Below are 22,904 nucleotides of genomic sequence, written 5' to 3'. Positions count from 1 at the left end.
CTAAGCTTAGAATATTCAGATCACTTCTGTAGATACCAAAAAGTAAAAGGAATGTATTGCAAAAAAATGGACCTGAAGTTTAAAACTTCTCCATCTTTCCCTCTTGCTTTGCATAACTCTTTCTTTGTGTTTGTTTTGCAGGTACCTATTTGCATTGCAAGTGAAGCAGGACCTGGCACAGGGAAGGCTAACATGTAACGATACCAGCACTGCCCTTTTAATCTCACACATAGTACAGTGTAAGTTCCCTCCTTCTGGGAGGATTAGACATGCTTTGCTGGGTTATCTGTTAAATGCTAGTAGGAGATGGCTTGAGTCATGTTGACAATTTATTATATTTCTGTATAATAGCATTAAAATACAGAGAATTTACTCTTTTAAATAAAAATGAGCTCTTGGTCATTGGATTTGCATTTTTAAAGCACTCATTTGATGGTCTATGTAGGATCCTTTAAAATGCAGGCAAGCAGGTTGAATTCTCCTGAATTTTTGCTTCATTATTTGTATTTAGCATTGTATTATGTCAGCAGAGCATTCAAATTCCTGGAGATCTGAATGCTGTCTAGAGAATGTAGTAAATAAACATGCTTGGAATGCCAGACTAAGTCATGTTCGTAGGAGGAAACTGATAGGGAAGAAGAAAACCCAATAGATTTCAAGCTTTTTTTTTTTTAATTGCAGTGCATGTACAAGAAAACTGTTCAGTGGACTGATTTATCATATCATAGCTTCTTTTGACTTCAGAATCACTTGGAAAGCAATGTATGTTTTCCACTTCAAGACTGTGGATACTCTTGTTGAGAGTAAGAGTAGGAAAAAATACTTAATTCACATATATGATGGTCAACTAGACCATTGTTCTAAATGCTGTTGCGTGGAAATTGCAGTCAACAAAGGTGTTCAGAAGTTCTTCAGTGTTGAGTAGATAAATCTCACGATCCTTTCTCATGGTCTGAGTGTTAGGGTAGTTTCTTATCAAGTGTTACTGGAAAGGCAGATGTTGCATGCTTTTCTATCTGCCATGGCCATCATTGCCCAATGTGACTGAGTAGCAGTAAAGTACAGCTGCCTTTGGAAAAGTCTGGATTTTTCAAACCATTTCAAAACCGAGTGTTTTCGCAGCACAGGCTTAAAAAATAAATCCTTAGCTAGCAAGCTTATTGTATATTTTAGTTTTCCCTATTAACAGCATTCAGTACACCAGTAGTAGTTCTTTCCTGCTTTAAGCTAGTTCTAATTTTCTGTCTTCACTGATAAAAATGTCTTGATAATTTTGGGGAAATTGAGCATCATTTGTCACTGCATTCTAGGAGAGTGGGTCTTCCTACCAGATGTCTTTGTACCAAAGAAAGATGCTGGGGAGAGAATAGTCTAGTGCATGTTTCTGTTGTAGAGATGCTGCTTCATGATCATGCCCTCTTGAACTATTATATTGCCTATACATTATTTTCTTATGACTTCTACGTGGATCTTAGTTGATGTCTTGCTCATCTCTTATTGATTATTCAGTTCAATTCTTCACTGAACCCTCCGCAGCTCTGGTGCCTGGGTTGCTGAATGCAACTACTAGCTTGTTTTCCTGGCATGAAAGGATAAAATCCCAGGACGTCCTTACATTGTACAAGCCTTCTTTTTCACTTCTGTGCAGAGTCAAACTCAAGTTTTACTGAATGTTTTTCAAAATTCCTCCATCATGCACTTTGCCATTCCCCCTGACACACAAGTACAGGAAGGCAAGAAGCTTTCTTTTAAAAGTGCACAAAAATGTCATATCACCATCATTGCTCTTATGCACCGAGATGTGTTATAATGTTGAATAAAATAGTTTTCCTCTTGAAATCTTTTTAGTTCTTTGTCCCCTTCACTTTTGAGCTTGATGCGCAGACTTCTGAATTGTAGTTTTAGGAAACAAGTAGTACTCTCCTTATGGATGGTAAAGTAGGATACTTTTATACTGGGAAAAAAAGAAGTAGTTTTTTCCATCTTATAAAAGGAGAGAGGCAAGGGATTCATCCTGCAGAGGTAAAATGTTATCCACAGAATCCAAACTGCTGCTTTGGGTAGAGAGATGGTATGCCTTATGGTGCCTCTTCACAGCTCCCAACTGCAACTTGGGCTGTTTGGGATGTTTATGATTTTCACCCACCCCCTTTTTTGTGTGTTTGCTAGAAACCTCAGCTAAAACTTTGTGACTGTCTCATTTGTTCTTCTACCTTAGTCTCATGAACATTTTTTCTGTGAAAATTGAATCTGATAAGAAGCTATGACTGTATCTTACCCATGTGACTGTCTTTTGTATTTATTTTCTCTCTGCCTTATTATTCAGTAGCTAAAAAAATATTCCATATTTGTCTGCTACAAAAATAAAACTTGACAGCTGATAGGAGTAATGATATCAAAGTGGAAAGATTAAGAACATAGGAGTTTAGGTATTGTATGTCTTATCAATGCTGTGCCTACCAGTGGTTTCCATGGGGGATATCTGATTCCAAGTGCCTTTATATTATGTATACAGGCTTATGGCAGTGTTATGGACTGTTGGTTTTTTTTTGTTTGTTTGTTTGCTTTTAATGAAATTCAATATGATAGCAAATAGGCTTACGTTAAATTAGCAGGTATATTACAGAACAAAATGTATATATGAAACATTCTATTTAAAAGCACCTCAGAAGCATTGTAGAAAGTGTTGAATGAGAGGAGACTGATACAACAAATGATGCAATAAAGCAAATGTGTTAAGTAAGAAGACAGTCTGATTAAACAAAAAGCTGAAATATAAAGCATTAGACATATCAGAAGTACTAATGCAGGCAGAATACAGAGAGTGGTGTAATGCGCTTGCAAGCTAAGAGAAGGGAAGCCTCAATGAAAATCAATCTTTAGCTAAAACAGAATGTAAAGAAGACCTATATGCAAGGCTGATAATATTCAAGATGCAGCTTCTTTGTAGAGGATATAGCAGAGCTGGAGAATGAGGGCTGGGGTGAGAAGAAAGCAAAGATGCTTGGTACAAGGTCAAAGAGATGGAAGTAATTAGAAAGCCTGACGGACAATTTTGATAATGAATTTGCGTTGACAGAGAACATTATAAAAATCATGTAACAATAGAATAAGTCATATGTTCTCTGGGGTCTGGAGAAAGCCCTATGTAAAGTGGTTAAGTGCTTCTGTGTACAAAGGTCTACAAGATATGAACAGCATATAAAGAGCAGTCCATGCTTTTTGAGGTACTACAGATTTAGGCAGGCTTATGGCCCCATTAGGGAGGAAAAGCTTACTTTTTATTTTAGTTAGGGTTCAAAATGCAACCCAGAGATTAGAATCACTGGAATCAAGTGGAATTGATGGGAGTGATGGACCTGCTTCAGATATGGGAATTAAAGAGACTTTTTTACAAAGGAGAATTCTCAAATAATTTGGGATGTGTTTGTAGCCACACATCTCAAGGAATGACTCAGAGCAGATGAATTGAGGAAGGGGATGGAAATCCGACGCTGTTAGCAACTCTTTTCCACCTCTGCAGCCTGGTTGGGTTTAAAGGTTACTTTTCTGTCATTTGTAGATGCCTTGGTCCTCATCTTCTCTGTCAGCGTGAGTTTATTGATTCTCATGTTGCAAGTATGTTTGCTGTCAGGGCAAACTTTTGCCAGAAATCACTTTGCAGTGTCACAAGCATCTCTTTAAACCTTTCTTTTATCAAAAACCGCTTATTTTGGACAGAACGTGTTTTAGAGGTCCCTTACGTGGGCAGAACTGAGGTGAGGGTGAGGCAAAGATCTGAGCCTGCAGTCTGCCTGCAGCCTGGGTTTAATACGGGGGAGCTGCATTTTAATTTCACTTACATTAATAAGATAGCAGCCTTTTGTTGCAGCATTGTTTGTAATGTTCTGGCAGATCTGCAGGCAGAGGTTGCTATATCACTCTGTGAAAAACCAAATAGCAAGATTTTTAAGAAGCATTCCAAGAATAGCAGGCAAGAAGATAGAAATCTGGCACCCACCCACACATAGATTGCCTGACCCTCTCTCCCCCCAGAAGGCAAGGAAATCTCTCTGAATGGGCTGCAAAATGGAAGATGGGTGTGGCATACTGTTGCACACACATTACTGAATAACTGCTGCAGATGGGAGCAACTTTGAGGAGGAGGGAGACAGAATGTGTCTCAAACTGCTGCAAAATTAGTGGAAGATGAATGTTTCATAATCTGCTGATTACATGCCAGTGTTCAAACACACGAACTCAGATTTCCCCTGAGATTAGAGTGTAGGGCATGGGCCTGGGGAGGAAGCTTGTGCTTCCTGAGCACAACCATGCATAAGAGAGACGGATGTGTTCTGCTGAATTAATGCTGTTCTCCCAGTTACCCCCATTTTTATTCTGCACAGAAGTCAAAGCAGCACTGTGATGATTTCATTCGTTCAATTAACATCTGACATCTACGTACATGGTTGTGGGTGGGAGGAAGCCTTGGGTTGCAGGTACTCATACAGATGAGAAGGGAGGAATGTATAAAAGATAAAATAGTGTGAGTCTGAGTCATGGCTTCCTGTGATTGCTTCTCTACCCTCTTCCCAGCTATCTGTACCTTTTGAATTGCCTGAATAACTCAGATTTAATTTAGTGTTTTAATAGACTTTTCTTAAAATTCTCCGTAGCTGAGATTGGGGATTTTGATGAAACCATAGACCGTGAACACTTAGCGAAGAACAAGTATATACCTCAGCAAGAAGCACTAGAAGACAAAATCATGGAATTTCACCGTAATCACATGTAAGACTTTTTTTTCCTTTTATTCTTCTTTTAATTTAGTGTAGTTTTGTTAATACTTGCTATGTTGTATATGCAAAAGAGATTTGGGTCTCTGAGTTCTCAAAGTTTACTTGTCAAAAAACATCCAAGCTATGAAGTTACAGTTGCCTTTCTCCCATCATCATAACAAAATGTTTAAAGAGCAATTGATTTTGATACTCATTCAAGCATGTCCTTATTTTACAGTCTATTTCATCCAAAATGCTTCACTGCTGATTCCGTGCATGCAGATATGATTGCAAATGATAGCTGATCAGTCAGGCACTTGTGACAATGCACTTTCTGATTTCAAGGACATTGAATATTGCTTTTTCACGTTTCCATGCTGTATTTAGAGATGGTTAAAGAAGAGATTTAATGATAGTTTTGAGAAAAACAGAGAGTGCTTGCAGAATTAGGGATTTATGGGTTCAGCTCTCAAGGTGATGGTGCACATTAGTGACTTGGTCTCCTAAAATCTTGAGGAAAAAAAAGTACAATTGTGAAAAAATTTGGAATAAGACATAAAAAAGGGGGGGGGGGGTATGCTATGAAAACACCTCAAGACTTGAACAGTTTCATTTTGAACTAACTTGAATTGGAGATGAATGTAGGGAGCTGTACTCTGCTGATAATTAAAATTTTTGCTTAATTTAGTTGTAAGAAATTTAGTGCTTACGGGTTTCCAACGTTTATGTTAAAATGTTCACATCTCCTGTTTCACTTAATTTCTGTTTTGCATTCACTTTTACAATAAACACCATTACAAATTTCCATTTATTTATTTTCATTTTGTGGGAAGTTTTTTCAGTGGAAAACAATTTGAGTTACTTCTGTTAAAGCTAACAGCTCAAAATCCAAGTTTCAGGTGTCTTAAGTACTGGAGTGGTCAAAATTTCTAGTAGATTGTAAAAACTGAATACTTTGGTATTGGTCTATATTATAATGAAATGTTTTTTATCTGATTAAAAAAATAATTCTGTGGAGATAGAAAAAACAGATGACTTTTAGTCTCTGTAAAATGTCTATGCACTAGAGGATTTGGTGTTTTCTATTAATCGGTGTGAATAGTTTGTGTGTCTTCTCTGTTTTGTTTCTCAAGGGGACAGACACCAGCAGAGTCTGATTTCCAGCTTTTGGAGATTGCCCGTCGGCTGGAGATGTATGGAATCCGCTTGCATCCAGCCAAGGACAGGGAAGGGACAAAAATCAACCTGGCTGTTGCCAACACAGGCATTCTGGTGTTTCAGGTTAGAGTTGCTCAGCATGTGATTTTGCTCTTTATAAAGCAGAGAAATCTCTTAGAGCAATAAAAATCCAAGACCTTAACCATATCGGAAAGAATTTGTTTAAGAAAATGTAGGAATTTCCAAATCTTTTCTAGCAATAACCTCAAATCTTATATAGCTCCACTGTGTCCTTTACTTCCAGGGATTCGTACCTTGTTTGCACACACAGGCTAGAACTCAATCTTCAAATACAACGTGCTAGTCAAAATGCAAAGTGATCTGCAGCTCGCAATTTGCAAGTTGGTCATGCTGACACCTTCTGCATAAAGGAGCAAGCAAGTCTTGTAGGCACGGTGCATACTAAATGGTTGTGAAACAGGGACGAATAAGAGACACCTGGAGTACAAGGTGAAGAATACAGGAAGTGAATGCAAGCTCTCTGTAGTGTCATAGTATCCTTGACCAACTTCGGCTGTTTCAACTTTGCTGAGTTAGAAAGCATTTTCCTTAGATTTCATTGCTCTACTGCCTCAGTCAGCCTTGTTCATGAAGCATTATTAGCAAATTTATTGAATTTTTGTTCTCCAGTTCCCCTTAGAGAAATAACAAATTGGAATTTTATAGATGTGAAAGTACAGATAGTCAGCTTGCATAAGCTGGTTTCACTTCAGTTGAGTTTATGTCTACTAGCATCCCAAATGCCTCTTTCTGCACAATGTCAAAAGCAGTAAGTAAACTATTCTTTAAAATGTCCATTTACAGGTATTTACCACCATTCATTTGACTTCAGTTAAAATAGTACAGTGTTTCCAACCTTGAAGAGTACTTTGTCTTTTTATTTAAAAAAAAAAAACAACAAAGACCAGCAGCAACAAATGAATTTGGAAATGTATAATTCCAAAGCTCTAATAAAAATATAAAAAATAAAAACTCTAGCAGTTAAATGGATTGACAGTACAGCTGCAAAACCGAAGCATAGATTGAAGCAGGAGAACATGAAGTTATTGTGAAAATGTACACAATAGTACCACAGTTGTATTTACAGACCCTTCCCTGCTCCCCCACAGCACTTTCATCAGTTGAATTAATGAATTGCAAAGCTTTATAAATTAAGACTCTCTTACCATTGAAAGAACATACCCAAAATAGTATGGGCATCACTGAATCCCAGCAGGCAGCTGGGGTCTTTCTGTATTGATGCAGCTGCCAGCTGAAGACCCAAGTTCTGATTTGTACAGCTCTAAAAGTCTGTCATCTCCCCTTGTTGTAGAGTCTTCCAAAGAGAGGTGGGTTGTTTTTGCCCACTTGGAATTTTTGCTGGAGCCAGCTCCAAGACTGAGAGCTGAGAGAGAAGCTGAGGTCAGGCTCTGACCTGCTGGAGTCTGCCCAGCAATTGGAGCCTTCAGTTCATCTATTTATGATGGATATAGCTGAGAGAAATTGAAATGTAAAGACCACATTAGAATGACATCGGTAAAATCAAAATAAAGGTTCACTGAATAATGGCTTAAACAGTACCCACTCAGACTTACTTTGAAGTCTTCCTTTTATTGAGAAATCAGAGTCAGTGCTTCTGAGTATTCTAAAGGAGGTTAATTATGTGATTCTTAGACAGCAGACTGACTTAGCAGAGATCACCATGCTGTCACTACTCCTACGTCCGTCTGGTGACGGAGCCCAAATCAACGTGAGTTTCTGCATTCAGTCATCCTCGAGTTGCTATTCTTTGAAACCTCTGTGCTGCACTGTAGACATGTGTGTCTTGAAATCTTTACTGAGCAAGCTGGTGTAATGAATGTTCTAAAACAGTGTCTCCACTTCTAACGTAAAGACACCTCATCTACAAAGAGGCTAAGAGTGCTGAGGTTGTTCAGCCCTGGGGTAAAGAAGGTTCTGGGGAGGCTATATTCCAGTAAAGGGGGCCTACAGGAAAGCTGAAGAGAGGCTCTTTATCATAGGGTGAGGAGTAACTTTTGAAGTAAAAGAGAGTTGATTCAGATTAGAGGTTAGGAGGATGCTCTTTTCTCAGAGGGCAAATGAGGTGCTGGCACAGGCTGCCCAGAGAAGCTGTGGATTCCCCATCCCTGGAGGTGTTTGAGGCCAGGTTGCTTGTGGCCCTGGGCAACAGGTCTACTGCAATTTGTCACTGCCCACAGCAAGGGAATTGGAACTGGATCATTTATATAACCCCTTCCACAGTGATACTGGGGCAAAGGGCTAATGATGCTCTCATTGGGAATAATAGTATTTCAGAGGGATTTCTCTCAGGCTTACTGTTTGTTTTCGTTGCATATATTTTTAAAAATGTTTTCTTTTCGGAAACACGTAAACTATTCAGATTCCTTTTACTTAAGTTGCTCCCTATGAAGAGACAAAATAGGCTGCTCTGCTTTGTACAGTGATACTGGATTTCATAGTTTCACATCTAGTCAGTGTACCTAATCCTACAAAAGTTCAAGAGCTGTAAGTGCCTGTCTTCAATCACACTACTGGGTGCTTATGGTTAAGAATGTATGTTGACGTTTGCAGCACTGGGGGGAGAATGAGAAGAAATACCGTAATCGCAAATGAAGAGAATAGATGATTAATATTTGGCAGACTTTTTGTATTGGTTTGAATTTCTCCATTCAGAGCTGTAATGCATAAATTCTGCTGGCTCTGTCCTTTGTAGGGTCACACCAAGATCAACGCCTTCAATTGGGCTAAGGTTCGAAAGCTGAGCTTCAAGAGGAAACGTTTTCTTATCAAACTACGGCCTGATGTGAATGTAAGTCTGTGTCAGAGATTGGTGAAGCTGACAAAATGTTATTTGGTAAATTTCTACTCCCAGATTAAACATATGTTTTTGTCACCTCCTGAGATAATTACTTTTGTTCAGCATTGGTATGTTACTGCATGCATCAAACCAGCATCTCAGGTGAGCAGCCCAACCAAAGGAAATGTAAACTGAATGTCACAGAGTCTTCTTCTGACTGTGCCTCTGGAACTATATCATTGGTTCTTAACTATGTAAACCACCTCTTCACATGTTATACTTGTGAGACCCCTTCTTTATCTCTGTCATACTTGTCAATGAAAGAAAGCTTAAGCAACAGCTGTGATATTGCTAGGCGGGTCATTGATGTCTAAAAGGCAGAGTAGGGTCTATTAATACTGAAAGCCAACGAGTTGGGAAAAATCTTTTTTTTTTTTTTTTTTTTTTGTAGCATAGGGCTTGCTTTGTCAATGCATTTCTGTAATGTGTGTTGCTTGCTTGCTCACATTGTGAATGCTCTCTCAACTTTCAGAGTTCATTCCAGGACACTCTGGAATTCCTTATGGCCAGTCGAGATTTTTGCAAATCATTCTGGAAGATCTGTGTGGAGCATCATGCCTTTTTCAGGCTGTTTGAGGAACCTAAACCAAAGCCCAAACCTGTTCTTTTTTCTAGAGGTTCATCATTTAGGTTCAGGTGAGACCTGCTTTCTTCTTTCCGCCTTTGTTAACTTCATATTTCAAAATCACATGCATATCCTTAATGATCTAGGATTAAACCCACCATTTTCAGCTCCCCATGTGTAGTTTGCTCCTTTATATTTTCAGTGGTATCTTCTCAGCCAGAATAGTGCAGAGAACACTGGGGAAAAAGCCTGTGTTCATTTCATAGTAGCTGTTGCAAAGTAACTGTCTAAAGGTAAGGTATGAGGTGTATTGGTTCCAGCTGATTTTACTCGAGAAAATGTGTCCCAAGTTACACCAGCTAATAATTCTTCAGCAATCCTTGGACTCTCTATTTCTAGGAAAAGATCTTTTGTAGATACCAGAGTAAAGACTTGCATTTTCATTGTGTAGCCCTGGGGTAAATCCATCCTTATACAGTTTAAGAGATGTCTTTTCTCTGTGCTTAGCCCATATGCTTGTAAATGGTTTATGTGAGATGATAACTTATGCTAAGACCAGGTCTACCTGCAGTATTGATAAGAGCAGTAGGAAGGCTTTGAAGAGTTAGATTGTTGGATTTTTCAGTTCTTGATGTTTTGTTGTTGTTTTCTTTTTGTAGATACAGTATTGTGCATGTCAGGGGTAAATACCTTTCATTTTATTCAGGAAGTTGATACAAATTGAACAACCAGAAACACCTTCTTTGTTGAGATAATGTTGTTGGTACACTATACCTGCCTTGAGCAGGTACCTCGTAAATCTGGCCATTCTATCTTCCCCCTTTCTTTCCTACTGGCAAAATAAGTTAATTAAGACAGAAAGAACTAGGGTAAACAAGCCATTAATTTTTGAGTTTATGGCAGAATAAATAGTAAAACGTAAATACATTCAGCTTATCTCTTGCTTTGGAGAACAGATTTTGCCTACATCCTGCATTCACTGTGAGCTGTGCTGCATACGTATACATGTGATTACTTTTTTCAGGCTTTTCAGTAAATCAGTTGAAAGCCTATAATGAATAGAAAGGTGTTGGTTTTTTTTCTGTTAGTGAGCAATCTTGAGGTGCAGGTTTCCTTTACTGTTCCCAGTTCCCTGTGGAGTTTTTATCTTTGCACAATAGGAGATGTTGGGCTTTTTCACTACAATTTTATGGCCTGTAGCATAAGGAAAGTGTGCAAGTTCCAGCCTAAATCTTTGCAGAAATTGTATGTATGTTTAGCTGACGTAACTGAGTTATGTCACGACTGAAATGCATTTTAGCAGCTTTCTTTTTGGTTCCAGCATACAAGATAAGGCTGGGATTTGACTCCTGGAAAGATTCCAGGATGTTTTTTGTTCATGAGAGTAAAACTTAACCTCTACTTTGCTTTATGCTGGGTGATTTCCCAGTCATATTGCACAAGGGTGAGTCAAGGGCACATAGCTGAATTTAATTAGTTCTGACATAACATCATAAGGTATCTCCATAAAAAAAAAAAAAAAAGTGGTAACATGCCAAAAGGTAAAAATTTGCGAGTATATGGTCACAAAGAAAGAGATCTTCTTTATGATTTTACGTGAGTTTCTACTGATACAAATATTTTTCTGGTTGCCATGACTTCATTTGCAGGCCACATACATGTTTATGATGACCAGGTGATATGTAGCATTTAATGTGAGAAATTCACAGACGTAGATCAGATTAATAGTGTAACCATTTTTTTTCTTTCAGTGGCCGGACTCAGAAGCAAGTTCTTGACTATGTTAAAGAAGGAGGGCACAAAAAAGTACAGTTTGAAAGGTGAGAGGAAAAATAAATGAGCTTTTTTTTTTTTTTTTTTTTTTTTTTAAATTAAAGCAGCAGCTTCCATTTACTTACAAGAGATCAGCATTATTCAAAGTAAAAAAAATTCCTTCTTTGTTGGTTTCACAGTTTATCACTTGTATAATATCCTGTTGGTCCTGAATGTTTTGGCAGAAGTTTGCATAACCAATCTATAGTTTATTTAAAATCAATAGTCTTCAATTTGTTTTTCAGCAGTGAATGCCCTACTGTTACAGGTAAACTCTTCTCATATTGATTTGCACCCTCTTCAGTAGGATGTGATTAATATATATGAGCAGAAAGGGATTTAAATGGGTTTTAAGTGAATATATTCGTCTGAGAATAAAAGAGAAGATAACAGGAGTAGGTACAAACATCCTCAAGGGAGAGATCTCCAGTGAAGACATCTAACTTTGCTAGAGTGCATTTTATTGGAACTCCTCTTATTTCTAGTGAGCTGAAATTCATGGACAAACTGCCACAAAGATTATGACAGTTTATTGGTAATGACTCATGTTCTGCCGATGGACCATTTTTTGCTTCAGTGCCTCTCTCTTTTCTTATGATAGTATGTTTCCAACACGTGGCACATTTATGCATTACAGAAAGGAGGATCTGTTTTGGAGCAAACCTTTTGTGAATGGTGCTATTCAAAGTTTTTGTTTTCAAGGAGGCGTGTCTCTTGATTCCTCTTTGTGGTAAAACTGAAATGGCCTCTTACTGTGATTTTGCTTTTATCTCCAGGAAACACAGCAAGATTCGTTCCATCAGGAGTCTGACAGCACAGCCTTCAGAACAGCATACAGAGGTGCCAAAACAAGTCAGTGATGTTGATGAAAGCCTGCATCATGCCTTTTAAACATTTCTTATTACGTTACCCACCTCCAATTGATCTTTGGAAACTTTAGGAACATAGGTTTCTGCTCACTTTCCATTTAAGCGTGAGCTTAGGAACCCTGGATGTTATAAAGTTCAGCTTTTTTGATGTGGAATGTGTTCATTTCCACTATGGAACATAATTGTTTCTAGACAGCAGCACAAGCGTAAATACTGAGCTTGTCTGAACTGTGCTAATGGCCACCTGAAAAACTGCAATCCACAGTGTTACTGTTGGGGTTCCAAGTTGTTGCAGGTGATTGCACTTGGGAAAATGTAATTATTTTCCTTCACTGAGGAGCGTTGGCTGCCCAGGACAAGATATTCCATTATATTAACACTATATTAATTTCCTCAGAGAAATTTCAGCTGTGTCCTTTTAAGTTACTATGTCTGGTAGATACCAAAAGTATTTGTCTTATATTAATAGTGATTATATGCTAGGAGTTTGCAAATCTGGTAGTCTGGTCGAGGTGAAGCTTCAGCAGCTGTGTGTTTCCAGGTCCAGCCAGTGGCTGAGCATGTATTTATAATTAGCAGCCACACAACCACGCAGACTTGTTCACACACATATGTGTACACGTGCAAATATACACACAGCCAGCCATACAGATGAAAACAAACAGAAAGCTCACACAAACACAAATAGCACTGGCAGCCTCATCATGTTCCATTCAGACTGATCAGGATGAAAGTCTGTTAGTGAAAAATATTTATACATGTATACAGTGTGGGATCCCTTCAGTTACTGTGTGCGTTACAGTTTGCGTGTACACGCAAACACAGTCTTTCTCCAGTAACTCATCTTAGTCTGCCCCATAGCTGAAGCCTGGTTCCCAGCTACCTCACAGTCAAAGACGTGAACATGCAAATGTGCTTGTCCAGTAGCTAGCTGCTCCCAGAGTTAGGACATTACGAGCACACAGTCCTTAGGCCCTCTTGGCTCTCCAGTACCTGGATTGGACCTCTCCAGTAGCCATGTCCCCTCTATTTTTCCAGTGCTTGGCCCAGACTTATGGCTGCTTGGCTGCTCTTATATTTGGTTCCCAGCTCACTTATCCTATTCAATGACTAGTCCAATTTGATGATTTCTGGTATTTATGCATTGACCTACTCATGCAACCCATGTGCACGTACTCTAGTCTTTGGCATCCCAGAGAGACCCAACCACAAGCTGATGATTCTCCCAAGACAGTCTCCAGAGGAGCTCTATTTCTCTAAGAAGGTTGTTGAGGTTATTATCCCTCCTTACCAGTGTTTCTTTGTGCTCATCTGTGTTTTATCACATAACCTTACATGTGGTAGAGCTTAAACAGTAAGTGCAAACTACTAGGTTAATATGTTCAAGGATGTTACCCAGACTTTCACGTTGCTTCCTTTTGATATTCACAAGCTCTTTCATTCCTGCAAATCTGGGAAATTCAGATAATTCTGCTATGCATGCAGCCTATTTCAAATGTCTTTTAGCATTTTAATATTGCAAAGACAAGTTCAGGTAGATGGTGCATAGCTACTGCTGGCATATTTGTTTGCAGAGAAGCCAGTCCCCAAACTAGAGGTAGATATGCTCCAGGAGTTGAATGCATGGTCTTCAAAAACCCATGTATGACCTGTTGGGCTTTTTTAGAGTTTGGAAGTAGGCCATGCAGAATTTGTCTTTACATGCTTATCTTTTTATCCCTCCAGCTTCAGAGTAGTATAAACACTTTGATGTTCTCAGTGTTGATGGCTATCTTAGAACATGGAAATATCTGAAGTGCTCCTTTTTACGTATTGCTGTGTTCTATCTTCCCTTTCTTTCTTTGTTTAGCTTATGTGTTTTCCCCCATCATCTGTTCTTCAGAATCAGAGACGTTTTTTTTTTTTTTCTTTCTAATTCATTCTGAAGCTTCAGTTACCTCTTCTACTTTCAAGAGATTCCTATGTTGCTGAAGGATGTATTGTAGAATCGTAGCGCATAATTACACCTAGCCTTTTCCCCCTGACTCCCTTCCCCCTCAACCCTCTCTCCCCTTTGTCTACCCCTTCCCTTTCTTCCTTTGTCTTTCCAGAGCTCCAGCTTTGCCTATGGAGATGACAGTGATGCTGCAGCAGTGCAGAGCTGCCAGCAAGGAAAGGAATTGAAAGCTTCAATGGAAGACACTGGACAGCACAAGAGCCCTTCATTAAAGAAGAGCCCCAAAGAAGGCAGAAAGGTGGATGGAGCAGTGGTGTCAGCAGTGGAGGAGGAAGAAGAGGCTGCTACGGACAGGATGCAGCAGAACAGACCTCAGTCACAGCAACCAAGCACAGGTCCAGCATCCAGGGCTGCTCATGGCAGCAGCACCTCCATTCCTTTCATTGACTGCAGTGATGTAGATAGCGAGTATGATCTCCTCAGAGGACAAATAACCCGGTCATATTCCCAAACAAATGACAATCATGAGGGTGATTTGACCAGTGGTGCCTATATTCACTATAGAGATGAAAATCTTAATAGAAGTAGATACAGGGATTCCTCCGCTTCTATAAAATCTTCCCAGTATCTCTCTGAAGAGTACCTTGATGATAACCCAGCTAATCTCTCCTTCTACACTGGTGGAAGCCCCAGGATGCCAAGGCACAGCTCACTGGTTGATGAAATGTTTAGAGGGCCAGGGAGTCGTAGTCCACTGGCCACTCCTTTGCCTCCCAGTAGCAAAGGATCAAGCCCCAACATGAGCCTGAGTAGAACTGGCTCTCAGGGTTATATCTCAGAAAACGGGCATGACAGCAGGACTAGGACTGGAGAGGAAGACAGCTATGCCAGCAGCTGCCATGGCTATGGCAGATATTCTCCAGGTTCTCAGAGGCCTCACGCACAAAAAATCCTAAATCTCTGCAATAAATCGGCTACAGACCCTTTTATCTTGAGCCAGATATCCTCAACCCCAGGGCAGGAGTATAGATCTGAGAGACATTGCAAAGGGGGTGGGATGGCTAAGATGTCTTCTCCAGAAGGCAAAATGATGGCCAATGGTATGCCAGCTGGGGGGCAATCAAAGCAGAGCCCCGTCATACAATCACTGCATGCCAGTGGCATGATGGATCATATGGCTGCAATCCAGGTGATGGAAGGCTCCACCAGCAGTGGGACAGAATCTAGTGATTCTGACTCGGAAATCATTAACCCCTTCACTCACCCCCTGGTGTTTGGAAATCCTGTTGTGCTGAGTTCCTCTCCTATGCCAAGAAATAAGTACTCCTTTGGAAGCCTTCAGCTTGATGAGGAGGTAGAAGAGGATGTGTCTGTGGGCCTCAGTGATGAAGATGGTGTGCAGGTCTTCAGCTGCTAGGAAGCAGGGCGTTTGAGACCAGTGGATACAGCAATTGCTCATAAGAGTGATGGCATCTTCTGGGGCTTATGAGGAGTGGCTGGTATTAAACTCAGAGCTTGGGCTATTTTACATGTTGTCCTTGTACTGACCAGCCAGATGAAAGAGGTGCTGAAAATACAATAATAGGGCTAAGTTTCAGTTCATCTTAACAGTAATTTATCTGCTCTGAAAGGCAAGAGGGGAGGAAAATGATTACTGATTTAGGTACCTTTGTAAAACTCTATACTCTCATCTGTTCTTTGTACGAAGTCATGTTTTAGGTATACGTTGTAGCTTCTTTGACACTTGACTAGTTATTTTTGCAAAACAAACAGAAATGTTGTCACATAGGTACCTTGTACTCTTTTGGATATCTAATACAATTCTTTTTCTCTCTTGTTTAAGGAGAGCTACTTAAGAGTGCCTCAATAGAGTTAGGGGAAAAAAAAAAAAAACTTACAGCCAAATACAGGCAGCTTGATACTCAAGACCAAGGCTTGCTGAAATTTTGAAAAATGCTGGCAAATCTTTTCATAGTAAGAATGTGTTTGTCTGCTCATCTTCATAACCCATTTACTGATGAGCTGAGAAACAATGACACTATTGGCTTCTCATTTAGTGAATTCAACAGGCTGATTTGTTGATGGAGATTTTGAAACTCCACACTCCTCCTTAAGCAGGATGGAGAGCAAGATGAAAGATAAAACTCAAGTGAATGAAAAAAATGTAGATTGAATTGGCTCTAATTACAAGCGGTATGAGTATTATTTGCAAGGCAATCCTTTCTATTCATTATCAGTGTGGTAGAAAGATTAATTGCAAGAGAGTTGGTTTGTATTTTTCCCCTTATTCTTTCAGTGGTATTATTCAGAGACATCAAAGTTCTGTTGTGGGTGATTTTTGGTGGGAGGTTCAAAGATGGTGGCTGTTGGGGGTTTTTTATTATTTCTTTTTTTTCTCTTTGATCATGAAAAATCTTTATCTGTACACTCTGAACAGGACCCAATTAGGCTGTCGTAGGCTATTCTTTTTAATTTTGCCACCTCATAAATTTTTCATTCCTTGACACAGAGAATGATTGGACTAACTGTGGTTCAGGCTGTTTTCAGTAGTGTGTATAGAGTAGCAAGATTCTGACACACATGCAGAAAGGCAGACTAATTACTTGTAAACTTCTTTTCAAAAGCTGTAAGTATTGAGAATTAGGCTGTATCCTAATAAAATGTGTTTCTAGTTTCTCCAAGATAATAAAGAAAATCAGAGGAAAGGTCTCCAATATGGAAAGTATCAAGCAGTTATTAGAGCTGGGAAACAAGATGTGCTCTTTAACACTAGCCTTACTTTTAACTTTCACAGATTTTTTTTACATTTTCTTTTTGGGGTATGAGGGGAAAGGGAATTAAAGTTGAGGATGTTAAGTCATGAACAGCACTTACTGTACTGCAGGTCACTTGCTGTGATCTGCTTCATGCAGTACATGCGTACATGGATGGTGGATCCACCCACTGATGAGCAAGCTACAGGACTTTGTAAATCTAGACAACATACAATTTTTGAGATCATTTTTACAAATGTAATAAAATATGAAGTCTTTTTAATTTTTCTAATGCCTTGGTCTATGCACATTTTAAGAGTTTAATCTGAGTGAGTGATATTTAAAAGGATACATTAGTTTGCTTAGATGTGCTTTACATCTTTGCAGTAAAATATGTCTGTGTAAATATAAGTTTTAATCTGCTCATTTACTTTAAAGTGCTTGTTTTTAAAGATTAGATAATTCATTTTTTAAACTGGAATGATTTTAAAGCATCTCTTCAGACTGTGATGTTTTGGCCACGGTTCTTTCTTCCTATAGTTAAAGGCATGACTCTAGAAACATGGAGATTGCCTATTAGGGGAAAGCTTGCTTGTATATTATTCTGAAAGAAGGTGATTTGTGTTGTGGATTTAGAATAGTGCTAAATAATTGCCTTGAACTTTGCAATATTTAAGAAGAGATGTAGATAGTTGAAGCTTATGTTAACAGATGGTGTGAGCATGGGGAGTACGTGCATGAGTCTCCTGTTGTTTGTTTTTTTTTGTGTGCCTGTACAGCAGAAGAACCAGGAGTTGTATTATACTATATATGTAAAGTAATAGCAGTCTATCCATTAATTGCTTTGTTAGCCAGTAAAAGTAAAGCTCAAGTAATGGGTTTCCATGAAAGGATTTGCAGTCTTGTTTCTGACACTTCACTGAAAAGTGAATAGATTTCATAATGTTTGGATTTAAGTGAATATCAAATTTTCTAAGTGATGTTTACTATTTTACATCCTTTCAAATACTGTTTTCTGGCCTGTTTTTCTTCTCTAACATGCCTACAGAGATAATGGATAATACAAGAGCAGACCTGCTACTAGCTGGAGTTAGCTTAGTTGCTGATAAAGTATCTCAACAGATTTTTATTTTTTCCTTTTGAGTACTATCCTCAAAAGATTAAATATAAGGATTTTTTAACAACTTTTTTCTCTCATCATTTTTTCAGTTTTAGATGTTTATGGTTGTCATTTTGACGTGTGGAATTTTTCCAGTTTGAAGGAATAAAGTTTGTGAATAACATAGGAAATCATTTAGTTTAGGATTAAGCATTTTGCAGCATTCTTATATTGCTGAAGCTCAGTTTAATATCAGTAGACAAGCATTTAATTGAAAACAGTCTGTGGGCCAAATACTTCCACCAGAGATGTGGTTGACCTCTGGGTGCTTGCCAAGAATGGTAAGCAAGAGAGCGATTTTAAACTACTGTTTCCGCATAGGATCAGGTCCTTCAGAATGCATCTGGGAGCTTGTTTCTGTGGAACAAATATAGAGACCTTAGAGGCGAGAAGAGAAACCTGTGGGGCAAGACTGCAGATGACATGGGGGAATTCTTGTGCTAGTTCACAAAATACAGATTAGAGGAGGAGCCTGTCAGTTCAAGTTAATCCTTGCAGGGATTGATTAATCTGCATACCCTAATCAATGGCAGTAGTCTAAGCACACCTGTGTCTCAACTGTTTGAAAGGTATTTGTTGGCCAAGCGAAAGATGTAATTCTCTCACCAGTTACAGTAGATTTTGGAATGCAGCTGACTGGTACTGTTGATTCACATTTCTGTATTTTTTGTTCGCAACAGTTAACTTTGTACTCTTGTACTCAGTACTCTTAGAGTGTCCAGATACCCTCAGACAGTTGCTACAAATGAATCACAGCAAGATCTAGCAACTACTTCTTGTTGAATGAGTTGTGCTGTACCATCCTTCTCCTGTTCTTCCAAAGAACATGAAGGAGGCCTGTGGTTGGGCTGTCCAGACTGCTGAGCCAACTCTGTCCACAAATTTGGATGAATATGGATGAACATAGTTGCAAAAGCAATGTTTCTCACAAAATAATGTGCAGATGTAGATAGAAATTTGATCTATGCAACCCTATTCTTTCTTTGCTATTCTAAGTACTTGACCACATTTAGTAATTTGCTACAGTGAATCAGAAAAGTCATATCAGACAACTTTAAGTTTTCTCCTTCCCACCAGCAGTTCAAATGTACTATGCCCTCTTGGGTTCTTCTGGAGTTTCTTCTGTCAGCCTTTCCTGGAATCTGGTTTACCTCAGTGATCTGGGATTTAAAATTTGGAAATAAATTTCTAGATTTAGGAAAATTTACTAGTGGCAAATTGATATAGCAGACAGGATCTACGCAGGGTAGAGCTTTGAATAATTGTTATCTGAGTAGACCAGACTGCACTGTTTTGGGTTTAAGTCTACATCCCCCAGCAAGAATATTCCTTGTGCATGGAGAGAAAGCTGTATTCTCTGAAGATGATTAATGCCTGCTGCTACCATTGTCTCACATCACTCATAGCCTAACATGTACACCCCATTAGCCATTGTAGTGCATGCTAAATATCAATTATAGCAAATAAATACTCTAAGAGAATTTTCCACATATGAAAAATACTATGTAACTGAAAATTGTTTTCGTTATATCTGAATATATATTTCATGAGTTATATGGAGTTGAGATCAGTTAGAGTAGATGAGTTATCACAGTGAAAGTGTTGCGTGTTAGTAATTTGAAAAATCAAATCAATCTACCAGTTTAAGACTAAGGGGAAGGCAGGATTAGGTAGAATTTTCTCAAGCAGCAGCAGCAATGCTGAACATAATCATCAGAACCCAGTGAAGGGTGAAAAACAATGTTTTGTGAATTAGTTCCCTAAATGGGGCTCATCTCATTAGCCCAGACTGCTTCAGAATCCATTTTTTCCTCCCTGAATATTGGTGTTGCTGGGTTCCATTTGCACAGATGTTTGTGTAACAGCTTTTATTAGTAGAAGCAGTGGTATTCACTCTGAAGCAGTACCTTTCATGCCAGAAGTTCCGGTCTGGCCCACTTATCTGGACATGCAGTTACTTGGTGGAGGCTGGAAAAAGTCAAATGGAAAATGAGATAGACAGATCTAAAACCCATTTACAGCTTCTCTATTTCATTTAAAAGCAGAGATGTTTCAGATGGCCTTCTTCTGTCCCACAGTAAATGTACACACTTGAAGAGTCTCCATAGTCAACTTCTTGAGGATTTCAGGCGTAAGAAGACAAAGGGAAGGAGAAGAATAGGAAATATTTTACTTACACTTAAGATCTAGCCTTATTTATTTACAGTCCCGTTTGGCATAGCATGCTCTTTAGTATTCGTGACTTTAAAGTCTCAGTGATTTCTCAGGGCACTCAGCAGGAATTGTGTCAGTTAGTTCAACTGATGAAACTGATTTTGAATATTGAAAACGAGCGATTCAGATCTCCTCAATATGATTTATATGCAATTAGCTTGAAGTGTGGCTATTTTTGGAGCAATTCTTCAGCACAAGGAAGATGTCTGGCCCATAAATCGTGTCACACACCATGTTTGTTTAACTGGCTTCATTTGTCATAATGAGGCACTAGGCTGCTGTCAGAGGTGACTTTAGAATGATATTTTAATTACACCAATTTAACTTCTAATGACTAAACTAATGATGCAAGTTTTTCTCAACTTCCACGTGCATGTGAAGTCGTTGCAGTTGGGTGTTACTTACCTTTGCGGGGTAACGATTGGACTGCCAGAGATCCAGCTGGAAAGGGCAGTGAGTGTGAGGAAAGGAGGATCTGTGTTCAGGCATGTGTAAAGTGAAGGAAGCCAAAGTTCTTTTCAGTCTTTCAATAACGTGTATCTCTCTGAGTGATGTAGTTTCTTAAGGTGCTTCTGTATATTTTAGCATATTTCTTTGCTCTCGATATATAGTCCTGTTCTCCATACCAAATAAGAAAGGCCCAATGTGTGTGAAAGAAAACTGAATTTCTTGGAACGGTATATGTACACCTTTCTTTGTTAGCTGCTGTCAAAGACAAGTGGTTAGGAGAACACTCCTTTTGTCAGAAACCCAGCAGATTGTGGCTGTCTCCTACTTGATGATGATGGTTTGGTTTGAGCTCTTCTGATTGTAAGTGCCTGATGCAGAACGTTCCCATCAGGGGGTCCCAAAGGTTAGGTTGATGTGTACCTTCTCGTAAATGGGGATGGCACCTGGCTGGTTTCAGTCAGCTACATCAGGGAAGATTTCTGCTGGTGCTGTCAGGTTCTGGAAGGGAAAGGAATACAAGTTCCAAGAAATAAAAATGAGCAGAATCTTTCTTACTCCATTTCAGTAATTTCTCTACTTGCTGAATTATGCCTAGACAAGGACACGTATGTTATTACTTATAAGGGAAGCAGCTCATGTGCTGCGTGTAGATTCTGAACAAAACTGTCTTCTGTGTCATTCCCTACAGCTGGGCTGTTGAGCTGCCACTGATATTTAAAAATACTTAAAAGAACTTTGCTTAAAAATCAAAGGCTCAGTGTGAATAAAAAGCCTAGATTGGATGGTATGTTGCAGTTCTTTAAAGTATTTTGTATTCTGTTCTGCTTCTGTGGTTATAGACACACATATGTATACATAGAGTACACACACGTATAGAGCACATAGAGTAAGCAAGATGCTTGTTTTCTGTCGTTTGTTATAAAAAGCAGTGAGCACTTTGTTTTAAATGCAGTGAAATTCGGGAAGCTTGTGTGCCTGGCTGAGCTGTATATTCATAGGCGTGTTTTTCACAAGCGTGAGTGTAAATAATGATATTATAACAGTAAAGGAAGTAAAGATCTTAAATTTGCATGACGTGAAAGTAAATACTTAGTTTGCTCTAGAATTATTTGTTTTAAGGTGTAATTTACTTTATAATTTTTTGGTAAAGTTTTGGCCCCTGAGAACCATAAAAATCTAAAAGCTTTACTTATAGAAATTAACTCGTAAGTCCAGTAATGATATAGCTGTCAGTGGCTGAACAAAGAAAACTGGAGGAAAATGAATGTTTTCTAATTCGAGAGCTTTTCAGCTTGTTAAAATTAGATTAGATGCTTTCTTCAAGATGCTGCAAATCTTGTCTTGAGAAGAAAACAGTTTGCCTTTGATTTTTACAGCAAGATCAGAGGTAGGTTTGTGTTTAGTTCAGAGAGTGTTAGTGCTCATGCCTGTTGCTTTTCTGTGAGGCACTTCAAACCTTTGATTAGCTAAATTCCTTATTATTCCCCTTTCCTGCTAAGAAACTCACCTGAATCCACTAACAAAAGTTCGTAAGCTTGGCTATGTTTCACCTATTTGGCCCTTCCCTGATTTCTGTGTGCACATGCATAGCTTTTTTTGATAAGTGAGTCTCAATTGTCAAAATTAATTTTTAAAATTGAAAATGCTGGGGACTTCATTCTCATTTTTGTCATTTGTTTAATACTGTTTAAAGAGAAACATTTTTTGTTTCATTGTATGCACTGTTTTGTCAGCATGTACCTCTCTGGGAGAAAAAGCCTTTTCAATGTTCTGTCTTTATCCTCAAAGCATGGTGTATCTTCTGTTCCTTGCATTGTTTGGAGCACTGTCTCAATGTCCTTTTACTGCTGAAATACCTATTTGTATTGGGAGTACCTAATTCCTCTTATTACAGTGATCTTGTCTCATAGAGCACTCCTCATCTCAGAACTGGAGAAAACAACCCCTCCACCCCCAGGCTGTGAGTTTCATGTTGAGATGCAAAAGAGCGGAGGGAGGGGGGAAGAACGTCTGTTTTCCAGGGCGTTACAGCTCCATTGAGCACGATTGTACTGCCTTTCATTTCTTGATGAAGGCTGCACCTAGTGATGGTTAACTTCACCTGCCATAGCTTGTAAGCAGGATCACTGCAGTCATGGGGAGATGCCTTGTTGAAATGGACAGTATCTGTGGCTTAAGCTTACATGGGGGCTGAATGTATCAGAATATTTTCAGTTTGATTCTAGCACCAGCTCAATTGTAGCAGTGTTAATTTAAAGACAAAGAAAAGCAAAGTAACCATAACCCTCCATACAGTAGGGGACCCTTCTATTCT

General features: G+C 38.9%; 1 protein-coding gene across 6 annotated transcripts in view; it reads left to right on the top strand.

Annotated features, from left to right (window-relative positions):
* The window catches only part of FARP1 (FERM, ARH/RhoGEF and pleckstrin domain protein 1), a 202,736-nt gene that overhangs the window by 146,380 nt on the left and 33,452 nt on the right, over positions 1 to 22,904 (top strand). For 4 of the 6 annotated variants that reach the window (XM_085215602.1, XM_085215598.1, XM_085215599.1 and 1 more), the window contains 8 exons: positions 142 to 239; positions 4,656 to 4,770; positions 5,891 to 6,038; positions 8,689 to 8,784; positions 9,305 to 9,468; positions 11,149 to 11,217; positions 11,986 to 12,061; positions 14,169 to 14,409. In XM_085215602.1, the coding sequence (XP_085071728.1) occupies positions 142 to 239; positions 4,656 to 4,770; positions 5,891 to 6,038; positions 8,689 to 8,784; positions 9,305 to 9,468; positions 11,149 to 11,217; positions 11,986 to 12,061; positions 14,169 to 14,409 (1,007 nt within the window). The remainder of the gene's footprint in view (positions 1 to 141; positions 240 to 4,655; positions 4,771 to 5,890; positions 6,039 to 8,688; positions 8,785 to 9,304; positions 9,469 to 11,148; positions 11,218 to 11,985; positions 12,062 to 14,168; positions 14,410 to 22,904) is intronic. The other 2 variants (XM_085215601.1, XM_085215600.1) reach the window with 1 other exon arrangement.

Source organism: Meleagris gallopavo, chromosome 1, assembly GCF_905368555.1.
Source record: "Meleagris gallopavo chromosome 1, MGAL_WU_HG_1.1, whole genome shotgun sequence".
NCBI lineage: Eukaryota > Metazoa > Chordata > Aves > Galliformes > Phasianidae > Meleagris > Meleagris gallopavo.
Note: the sequence above shows the minus strand (reverse complement) of the source record. Positions and strands in the feature narration are given on the sequence as shown.